Source organism: Uranotaenia lowii, chromosome 2, assembly GCF_029784155.1.
Source record: "Uranotaenia lowii strain MFRU-FL chromosome 2, ASM2978415v1, whole genome shotgun sequence".
Classification (NCBI taxonomy): domain Eukaryota; kingdom Metazoa; phylum Arthropoda; class Insecta; order Diptera; family Culicidae; genus Uranotaenia; species Uranotaenia lowii.
The window spans coordinates 253273558-253285189 of NC_073692.1; the positions used below are offsets into that span (position 1 = coordinate 253273558).

An 11632-nucleotide genomic window follows, 5' to 3' on the forward strand; every position below is an offset into this window, starting at 1 on the left:
GGATCGAGATATGTTGATCCATCAAACATTGAGCCAAACCGATCTGCAATAACTTGTAAGATAACAAAGTTATGGTCGAAACAAGTTTGCAGGTATTTATTGAACATACCGACTATGTGGCGAACATTATCAAAAAATGATCAAACTAAGGCTAAAGTTTTAAAGAAGTTAGTTTGAAAAAACATTTTCACTAAATATCCAAAAGCGAAAAAAAACTCATCAGCGTTAAAGATAACTTATCAGATTAGCGAAACGTTGTTTGATGACAGAGATACGCACGAAATTAAATTGCATGTTTCGCATGATCCCAAACTTTTTGCCGATGCACCATACTGAGGAGTAAACCCAAACTTTCGATCGATAACTTAAGTAGCTAATTTATCTATTTAAAGCACTATGCAAATTTTAAGCACAAAATTAAAAAAAAATGTTTTGATATTTATGAAAAAAGATTCAAATGGAATTCAAATTTTTAAATTCGGTCCACCCAACTTTAAGTCATATAAGCTTAACATATACATTTTGCCAATCATATACGAAGAAGGTTTTGCTCATCGACTTTAGAATGAGATCAAAAGAAAAGCAATATGGCATAAGATGACTGCGATATGGCCAAACAAATTAGCTTTTTTTAAAGGGGGTGATCCCAAACTTATGGCCGGAAGCGTATATGGTCAGCAAATTCGAATTCAACGCTGTGATTACCTCAACAAAAGTTATTTGGTGAAATTCGGTCCAGGGAATTGCTTTTTTTTAATTTTAAGCTATTAAGTAATTAATAAATCCAACAAACCCCCCACGGAGTGGGGAAATTTGAGAATTCGAAAGTACACCTACTAAGAAAAGTTCTAAGTTTTTATATAAAATCCAGCGTTTGCGAGTACTTCGTAACGGTTTTTTGCCGCTTGGGGGTGATCACCCCGATCACCCCCCCATAGGACCGCGCCTGTACATACATAACATTAATTGAATATGAGAGTCTTCATTAATTAAAATGGAAAGCGTCCTTCAATACAATATATCATCTAATTTGGTTAAAACTTATTTGTCAATACAATAAATCATTCAATTAAGTCAAAGCGACGCTTACGTTTATCAATTTTTAACAGAAAAACATTCGGGGATTGTTAAAATATAGTCATTTTTTTATTAATTTACTATGGGAGCCCCCTCCCCCTTTTTGGATTCGGAGGACTTTGAAAGTACTTTAGAAACCTTTCCAGTTTTGAAAATGGTTACACACCAAATTTCACGTTGATCGGTTCAGTAGTTTCTGCCATTTGTTCAAATTATGGGAAATTTATGTGAATTAAGCTAACTCCCACGACCCCCCCCCCCCCCGTTTTGGATTCAGAGAGGGGTTTGAAAGTATAGTAGGATCCATTCTCGATCTTGAAAACGGCCACACACCAAATTTTTCGTTGATCGGCTTAGTAATTTCCAAAAACTGTACGAATTTGTGTTAATTTTGTATGGCAACCCACCGGTGATTTCCGTTAAAAAATAATAAAGTTATGTAGATTTGAAATATTTTTTTCATTTTATTTACAAAAAATCCAACCGAATCTAACTTGAAAATTAAAAATGTTAGAAATCTAAAAAAAAAAGTTTGTTTAAGCCGTAGAATAAATCCCGGCGCAAATTGTCAGATAATAAAAAAAATTCCCATATGCAATGCGGTTGTGCTGGAAAGGCAATACCGTCAACTGGGGCAACATGCAACAATTTTGAACTTCAATAGCTTCTAAAAAACTTATGTTCACAGTTAATCGTATCCTTTATGCATCAAAAGTTTTAAGGCAGATGGGACATCAAATTGCCGTAGTTAAAAAAATTATTGGTTTCTTCAGTTATTTTTAATTTTCTAAAAACATGCGATTTTCACCCTTCTTAGAAAATGGGGTAACTTGCAACAAACTTTGTTTTAATGAAAAATCTTATGAACACGTACGAAAATTCATAATTTTTAATATATTTGCGATGTCTTAAAGACCATTACGCATGACAACAACAATTGCAGTAGTTTTTGGGTCTGTAAAAACAAATTTTCACATTTTTTCTGAAATTAAGGATGCTGCATACATTTAGGGGTTAAATAATACTACGAAAAATTCTAAAAGCTGAAATCATAAAAATAAATGTTTGGATGAATGAAATTTCAATGTTTACAAACGCGTGATTCAAAACATTCATATTCCAACACTTCGAAACGAGATTTACAAGGAATTTCTTTGATTTGGATTTTGTTGCATTTAACCCCAGACACCTAACTGAATATTAAAAATATTCATTTAAAAAATTGGGTGATTGTTCGAAAAATATTTTTACTCCAACAATGTTGGTATAATATGAGGAAACCTGTTAAAAGTTTGTAGGTAATTTTATCAAGCCGATCTGTCATACTGGGTAAAGTTTTTTTCGGCATCAAAAAATGTTAAAATTTGTACATTTATTGCTCGATTTTTCAAATTTTACATAAAAATAAAAAACTTAAGACAACTAGCTTAAGATGCGAGAAATTATGTCATCATCATTTTGTTATCATTAAAAGATAACTTTATTACAATACATTAAATTAAAAATTGATTCAATGTAGTGTTATATAAATGTTGCATCGAACCCCGCTGTTGCATGATGCCCCGTTTGACGGTACCAATTATTAAAAAGCTTATTAATGCCGGTCCGGCATTGAATATAATACTAATAATTCCACCTCTAAGATAGCTCATTATTGGATTAGAGGTTGATTTGTGGCTGTATAAAGTGTGTGTTCGTTTCATATATATTAAGAATCATTGTCCAAGTAAAGTTATCTTTTGATCTATCTTACGCAGAAAATTTGAACAAAAAATATCATCTAAGTAAAGGAGTTATGGAAGGTTCAAGTCGAATTGACAATGCACGTGCAATGAACGGCACTGTATATGTACTTTTTTAGTGCTTGATCTGGTAACCATAGCATAAAAAGCCGCATTTGTTTTTGAATAGTTTCGGGGTGATACTTGAATAATGCTTGAAGTATACATATTTCAACCGGACTTAAAAACTCATCTACATCTATACTTACATCTACAGGAACATAGATTGCTGCTCCCGCCTTTCTTAACATCTCGTTGTACATCGATGCATATGGTAGTTCATCAGGACTGTGCAGATACAACTGTATGCAGGAACATAATCAACATCACGTGCAAATTATCATAAATTTAAAACTTACTGTATACGAAAGCACGTCAATATCTTTATACTTGAACTCGAAAATCCGGCGTTCATCTCTAGCCGTATATTTCAACGGAAGGTTTTCATATTTCATATTACTGAAATAAAAAGGAATATACTTTTGTTTCTTTACTTTCAGGAATAAATAGAAACTCACTACGAATATATACTATTTGCAACAAAGCATAGACCCATTTCGGTACCGAACAACCGAAAAAACTTTTCGCAAGGGTAAGAAATTCCCAAATATTTTACATCTTCGAAGACTTTGGTGCAATCTTGTGGCACAAACTGTAACAATTTCGAAAACTTAAATTTAAACTGCAGATATTGAAAGTAATATAAAATTAAATATGAAATGAACTTACCAGTTGCCGCAAAACTTCTAAATTAAGATCGCAAGTTGAGTTTCTGCCTGTACACATGCCATGTTTTCCGACGACACTAGCGCTAGAGCTTATAAATGTATAGCTGTGAGCCAACCGCTGGTAGCCTAATAACCTTTGTAGTAAACGAAATGTTTAAAACACATTGAAAATTAATATACAGCAGCGTTGTTTTCAAATCTAAAATCGATATTTCAGGAACACTAGAAAGGATTGAAATCAATGTTAAATTTTCGTATGGAACCAGAATTCAAACTCAGGACTGAAAAATCAGTGCAAAGAAATAAAAAAAAAGTACAAAATGAAAAAAGAATCATAAAAAGAATCATAATATTCAAATCAAATGCACAATCCTAACTTTAATCCAAATATTAATTAAAAAAAAATTAGATGTAAAATGAAAATTTTAAAAATTCTTTCAGAATTATAAGTTGACATCAACATTCAAAAATCAACTTCAGATCATATCAGAGTTTAACAATGTTAATAATCAGAGCTAAAAATGTTATCGAATAAATAACAAAATAATTTCAAAAGAAAAAAGTTTAAAATATTATGATATAAAAAATTTCCCCTTTACCAGTCATTTTGACTGGTCACGGTCCGAATAGGTATATTCAATTTGCCGGTCCTTCTAGTGTTAAAGTTCAAAGTCATTTGACCGCCTCCGGTACGTTTAGTGTTAATAAGAGACACTGCTTCGAACATTTTGACGCAGCATTAACAGTGATGAATATCACCCTGAAAAAGGTTACTCTATTTTTCAAATTTAATAACTTTTTTATCATAAGTCGAATCGAAATGCAGTCTTCCGATGAAAAATTTGTCATAGTTTAGGCTTTAATAAAAACCGTTTTCAAAAGAAATCGGTTGAAGGGGACCAAAGTTATTCACGAAAAACTGGATTTTCATGTTCTTCCCGAACAAAATGTCTCAAAATCCCATACAAACTTTAGGCTCGTTGAGCGACCCTTTCCCGTGATCCGATCTGACCCAAATTTGGCATGAGACCTTGTACTAGGCCTACACTCAGAAGAATCCTATTATGTTGTAACCATTCATTTAATGCAGGGGTGAGCAACCTTTTGAACAAACGGGCCAATTTAAATTTGAAATTTTGTCGGCGGGCCGCACTTATAATAACTTTATTTTTTTTTCAATAATATAGGCTTGCCAGATACTTTCAGAAAAAAGCGGGACATTTTACGAAAAAAAGCGGGACATTTGAGAAACTCTTAAAAACATCTTTTTTTTTTCTTGAAAAACATTAAAAACAGCTCAATTGTATAGCCACACATCATCCAAAGTTGTTCATAGTACAGTAAGTACACTAAGGTTTTTTTTCACGCGGATTGATTTTGTTTAGTTTTTTCTTACACTACTTCTATTTTCCCTGGTTTTTGCCATAAACACGTTTAATTTCCACGGTTCTCACGAATTAACATTTGCAAGAATAAATATATAAAATGTAAACGGCGGATTTATTTGCAAGAATAAATATATAAAATGTAAACGGCGGATTTGATACCGCTTATAAATCCATTGTGTAATAACAAATATATTCCAAATTTATTTTAAAAATTTGAAAACTAAAGAAAACTTCCATTATTGAAAACTTCGGATATTTGAGTCTAAAAAGGACGTGTACAATATAAGGCAGTTTAATTAAGATTCCGGCGAAAAATTAAGATTTATAATCATTTGGAAGCAACTTAAACAATATTCGTGCTCCAAGAACGGTTAAAGGAATCAGAATCTTTCTGTAATGCTAAAAACATTAGAGTTTTTCAGTATTGTCTTATATGCAATATGAAAAATGCTGCCTAATTGGCGGAAAAAAGTTTTTGAAAGCTTTTCTGTGTTGAACCAATGAATTCAAATTAAGGCTAAAGTTAGATTTATTCTAGTGTAAGTTAGTAATATTTGTGAAAGTTTTGCAAGAAAAAAGCGGGACATTTTGAGAAAAAGGCGGGACAGTGGGACGTTCAACAAAAAAGCGGGACATGTCCCGCTTTTGCGGGACGGATGACAACCCTACATTAATAAGCAGAGTTTCTTGTCATTTTTATAACCGAAAATTTCTGGCAAAAACAAATCTGAAAAAGAAAGGATAAATCGAATTAACTTTTTTAATATCAGGAATTCAACGCGACTTTGTGAATACCCGATATTGAGAAGGTGCTTCATTAAACTTTTATCATTTCTCAATTCTCTCAATTTTTTTAAAGTACTTCTTGGCAAACATTCGTTCATAGAACATTCTTGTTCAACCCGATAGTACTATTATTCGTCATCACTTCCATTTAAAAATTTCCTGGAGCCATCCACAATGATAACTAAGAGTGTGAAAAATATGAATTCAAAGAAATCGCCGTCTTCTTAGCGTTGGACGTTGAATCGCTAAATGACTTTGTGGGATTTTTTTCCACAATTAAAACTTGTCCTCATAGCCCAGATTTTTTCCTTCAAACGGTAAAACCCCCGTTTCTAAAATTGAAATTGAACAAGGTGGTCAAAATCACAGAAAAATTTTCAATTTAACATATTTTTAAACAATTAGGTATCTACAAAACTACATTCTTAATTCTAGAATTTTTATGTAGATTTTAATTTTATCTTATTTTGATATTATTGGGATATAATTTCTTTAGTAATATAATGACTTTTGTAATGGGGAATGCGATTTTAAAGTGAAATAACTCAATTTATCGATGTTTGTTATAAATTTTCTATCAAATTTCTGAAAAAAAAACATCACAGATAATTGTCAAAGACCTTTTGGGTCGAATCACAGAATTTCAGATATCTATTGCTTTTATCAAAAACTTTGATTTTTGTCGGTAACTTTGATGCCGGATAATTCAAGTTGATAAAAAATTCAAAAACGTTCACCCAGTCATTGTTATTAAACTTTCGTAATTTTCGTCAATATTCATCCTTTTTGTCGAATTCTATAGAATAATTTAAAAATATTATCTGCTGAGCTTTTTTTTTATCATAAAACTTTATTTTTGCTTGAAACGAAAATAATGACTTGACTAACGGACTTCGAAATTCCTTTGATCATGGGTAGCTTCCGATTTTTAGCTGCTCTTCCTAACTTCTAGGATTTTGCTTCTCAAAGTTGTAGGAGTTGAATTTTTAGGAAAAATGTATCCTGATTCCTGAATAATAAAAAAAAACTCCAATATTACATTATGCCAATAGACAATATTGCATTTAAGCCTTGAACAGAACATAATAAATGCTTTAAAAGCTGGGGGAAAGGTTAACAATCTAAATGATTGTTGGGAAAATGCAGATTAGCGCATATTTCACCATGTCATATTCATTTTTCCTAATAATCCGTTGTAGAAAAAAGTTTAGGCATGAACATTTGAAAAAAGCTTCGCGGGCCGCACATAAGGGTCTCGCGGGCCACATGCGGCCCGCGGGCCGCGTGTTGCTCACCCCTGATTTAATGGTTACAATAAAAATTGTGATTTTTGGGCCAGTTTGGATGACAACTTTCAAAATATTGTAAATAAAAATTATTGTCAGTAAATGTCTAAAATTAGGATAAGATATCTACATGTTTGTGTGGTGTCTTGTCCTAATTTTAATAGCAATCGGCTGGTGTCACCTAGGGATAAAGTTTTCGTTTGTTTATTTATTTATTTATTTGTTTAGTTTAAATTTTTCGTTATTTATTTATTTATTCATTTGCTTATTTATTTATTTTCGCGTTCATCATTTATTTAGTTAGTTATTTGTTGGGAATTAGTTTTGTTAGTCTAGTATAATTTGTTCTGGAATGCACGCCATAAAAAGAGATGTTAGAAAATATGACACCAGCCCTCTACATGTCAAGTTCCTGTTTCGTTCCTGTCATCGAAGGGGACGAGAACATCACAGACGGGAAATGGGAACAGGTCTGAAATGAGAGGCAGAAAATGCATAAATAGAAGGAGCTGGCAAGACGCGAGGCTTTTTGATGAAGTTCCGGTCCAAGGTTGAGCAGCAACTGCGCGGTCACACACCCAACGTGACAAACGTTTCAAACCGTAATTGGGTGGCTCTGACCCCCTTCCCCGTTAGTAAGGATCTAGTAGAGATCCGCGTGAAAAAACAACGGCCAACTGGAAGACTTCACACCGTTATTTCCCGGTTGGTCGGTCGAGTGCGGCTTCTGTGAAGTGAACCAAGGGACAATAGTCTTCCCCCAGTGCCGCGAATCACCATCAGCCTTCTCGAGAACACACCGGTGTCCCGTGAATGCTAAGGTCGTGCAAGTGCCAGTGCCCCAACCCGTTACTACCCCTTTCGGGGCACTTCGTGCTGTGGTGAGGCCTGGTGGGAATTCCCCCCTTGAGTTCTTGTGCCGACCGAAAAGCTAGAGCCCCTCGATTGAAGTGAGACATTCGCGTGGTAACCAGTGCACCAAACCAAGCTCCCCGGACCGCGTTGTGAAACGATAGGCCTACGCCCAACAGGCCGAGTAGTTGCTCGGATTGCCCAAAGGGCGATCTGACTGGTTCCTGAATCTGCCCTATTCCTGCTCTCACCTTTGATCCCGTTGACGTCTAGCTGTAGTCCCCCAACGAGTCGACCACCGAGAAACGGCCGCAACGAGATCATCGAGATACAAAGAATATATGCGCAAGTACCAAACATGAAAAACCCTCTTTTGTAATTTTTTTGTTTAAATATTTTGCATGGGTAAATTCCAAATATACCCCTAAATCTTATTGGCATTTGCCCAAGAAAACCAAAAGTTCAATAAACGAGAACTGAATTAGCCAAACAAGCTTAAATAAATGTATGGTCTAAAATTTCATCCGAATTGTTGAGTCTTTTAAATATATGTGCATTCCCTAGATTTGCTTAAGTTTCCGTTTTCTTGTTGTAAAATTTGGTTAGGTTGTAAAGTCCGCTCATAAATCATAGTGTTACTAGTTTTTGTTAAATATTTCTCCGGTGATCAATTTTGTTTTCCTGTTGAGCTAGCGCAGGGAAGTAGGGTCAAAACGATTCTAACAATGTATGCCATAAGATTCTCTTATGAAGTGGCGCCATAAGAAAAAATAATGAAATTCATAAGATTGTCTTAAAGATATTCTTATTGGAAAAGGAAAGGTCGCATAGAATTAAAACAATTACAGATTATTTTTCATTTCATTTTATTTTCTGCTTAGTTTGTATGGAATAACAACATGGTGACATTCAGCTGCCTTCCAACACCCGGTTCCGTAAAAAGTTTTATTGCGCCTCGGACCCTTAACTTCGCGCTTTTTCCGGAAACCAGACTAAAAAGTAAATAAAATATGAAATGCACATATTGAGTTTGCAAATGTTTTCAACAAAAAATAAATTTCAACTAAAACTTACCATTTGGAATATCAAGTTCACACTGTAGTGTTAAAGAAAAGAAGTATCTTTTCAATTGATCAGGGCTTCTGACGACGATGAAATGAATAATTGTGTTGAATGTGTTCATTATTTTTTCACAGTTCCGTTTCTTCTATTTTTCATAAGAACTTCGTATGGAAATTTAAAGAATTTCATAAGATTCTTATGAAAAACAATTTTATGCTCTAAATAGCGATTCATAAGAAGCATCTTATGAAAATTATAATAGGAATTTGCCTGAGTGTAGGATCAATTAAAACCTGCACCGCATAACATTTCACAATCTTGAAATTTCTCATACAAATTTTGGGCAGTCTTCTTTTCCAAATAGATAAAAATACTAGAGATGTACCGAATATTAGGCCGGCCGAATTCAGCGCCGAATACCGCCGAAAAACCATTTGACCGAATATTCGGCTCAGTGAATAGTTGAGCTAAGTATTCAGCCGAATATTTATTTTTGAAATATATACAATAACATAATTATCAATTTTTTTAATGATTTAGATCATGTATAAAATATCCAAAAGTTAAGCTGAAAAAGCTACACAATCGCTTAAAACACGTGATTTCAGTAAAACATATCAAGTGTATCCGTTTATCTTCCATTGTAGACAGCATTGTTCTTTGATTATCGTTTACTCAAGATTTTATTGATATATCTAGGCTTGCCCATAGATCCAATAAAGATTTCGAGATAAGTCAATGCTCGCCGGGATGCCCAGGTATTGATCGAAACTTCCCGGATTTTGCCGGGTTTATTTAAAAAATGATTTGCTAAATCAAATGAAGAAAAAAAAACTCAAATTTCTCTTTGAAAATTTAAAGATTTCGTGTCAAACACGATTTTTTAAATAATTTCAAAATAAACATAAATTTTTGTAGTTAGTAGTTATCTTTCTTGTTTCTCTTGTATGTTTTTGGCCTGAATTTTGTCCAGAATCGCCCTTAATTTTACAATTTTTTCAAAAAATCTTCCTGAATTGCCCGAATTGTGGTTATATTTAAGGTTAAAGATCATTATTCTTTTAACAATTATTTTGAAGATATCAAGCTAACATTTCGACTTTTAATCTTATTCGATATCAAATAAGCAATTTCAAGCGACAATCAGCGGCAAGTCATCTGATGTCCTTCCAGCTTTTGGTGAAGGCATCATTCTGTTAGAAAATAGAATATTATTTTCTTATTCTGAATTTTCGATATAATAAGGTTAAAAAGAATATCCAGTGTATAGAGAAACGGATGTGTTGTTTTTCATCAAGTGGAATAATTGATTCGTTTATTTATGGCCGTTTCTGCTATGCTGCCATTACGGATAAGAGGTCATGTAAACGTACGCTGTGAAAAACATCCAGGTGCTCGCAATTTCAACGCCGCGCCGCTTTCAACTAAATTATTCTTTTAATTCAAAAGTTGATGATTAGGTACAACTAAAAGAATTATCTTTGATAAAAAAAAACATAAAATAACTTACACATGTAACATTTTCTTTATTAAGGAAGAATCTTCACTGTATGTTGATTTTTCCCCCATTAGGTTAAGGTACTTACTTTGATGGTTTTGTTATGTTCGTTGCTTCCCAAAATTCTTCCAAAAACTTAGAAATCGGAACTTAGTTTGAACAATTAAAAAAATGTTTGGTGAGAATTAAATAGTATTAGATATAGTTGTACGAACTGGAATGTGAATATTTGCTCACCCATGGCTGAACCTTTCAAATAACAAATAGAGAAAGCTGGAAATGTGTGATTCCAACGCAAGTACGACGTGTCTATGTTTATATTAACTGTTTCTTCGTAATTTTCTAAAGTGTAAAGTAAAATATATCCCATGGCCGTGAAAGAGCAGACAATCATTGATAGCCAGAATAACCTTGAATGAAACGTTTGTCGACATAAATTTATCAATACTTAAGTTTTACTTAGCAACAATACTTGGCTGGAACGTTACATCTTTCTCCTAAGTAACGCACACCATGGATCGAGCAATTTTCTACGAAATACTTCAAATATCTCTTTGCATAAGAAAACATCCTATCGAGAACTTTTACACACGACGACACAGGAAAACGTGTTACATCTTAAGAGAAACTGAAAAAAGTTCTGAAACCAATGCCGGATGAGAGGACCACAGTCATAAGTAAATGCATTAGTATTGACATGTTAAACGCATTACCAGGTTTGTTGCATGTTTCCTAACAACGCATAATTGTCACGAAACCCAACAAGCACAATAATGCGCCATTACGGGCGTTCAAAGCCCTCATGGGAAATTCAAAACTGGTGCGGGGATGTATTTAATAACACTTTAAATCAATTACCAAAACGAAACAAGCATTTCAGGCTAGGAACTACCGAATAGAAGGAAAAAGTTAATGCACTTGCGGAGAAAAGATTTGGAAAGGTTTTGACAAAGCCAACACATCCCTGTTAGGTATAATCTTGTGCCCGTATTATGATTATACAGTAGGTTGTATAAAAGGTAAAATTATAGAAAGCACGAAAATAATGGATTGATCTCACCAAAAACTACCGAAGCTTCATGCGGAAATATATGTTGTTTAATTAATGCAATCTGCAACCTTTTTCCAGCTACGATGACATTTCCTACAAAACTTCAGAATTTTGTTGACTTAA

At 33.6% G+C, this 11632-nt stretch overlaps 1 protein-coding gene across 3 annotated transcripts in view; it reads right to left on the reverse strand.

Moving 5' to 3' along the window:
• The window catches only part of LOC129749072 (sodium channel protein Nach), a 38080-nt gene extending 26792 nt beyond the window's left edge, over positions 1-11288 (reverse strand). The window contains exons 1-7 of one of the 3 annotated variants that reach the window (XM_055743916.1): positions 10931-11288; positions 10696-10868; positions 10547-10607; positions 3588-3720; positions 3377-3528; positions 3218-3317; positions 3068-3160 (exon numbers count right to left, since the gene is read on the reverse strand). In XM_055743916.1, the coding sequence (XP_055599891.1) occupies positions 3068-3160; positions 3218-3317; positions 3377-3528; positions 3588-3720; positions 10547-10607; positions 10696-10868; positions 10931-11028 (810 nt within the window). In that variant the 5' untranslated portion in view covers positions 11029-11288. Of the gene's footprint in view, positions 1-3067; positions 3161-3217; positions 3318-3376; positions 3529-3587; positions 3721-10546; positions 10608-10695 lie in introns of all 3 variants that reach the window. The other 2 variants (XM_055743917.1, XM_055743918.1) reach the window with 2 other exon arrangements.
• Positions 11289-11632: the final 344 nt, after the last annotated feature.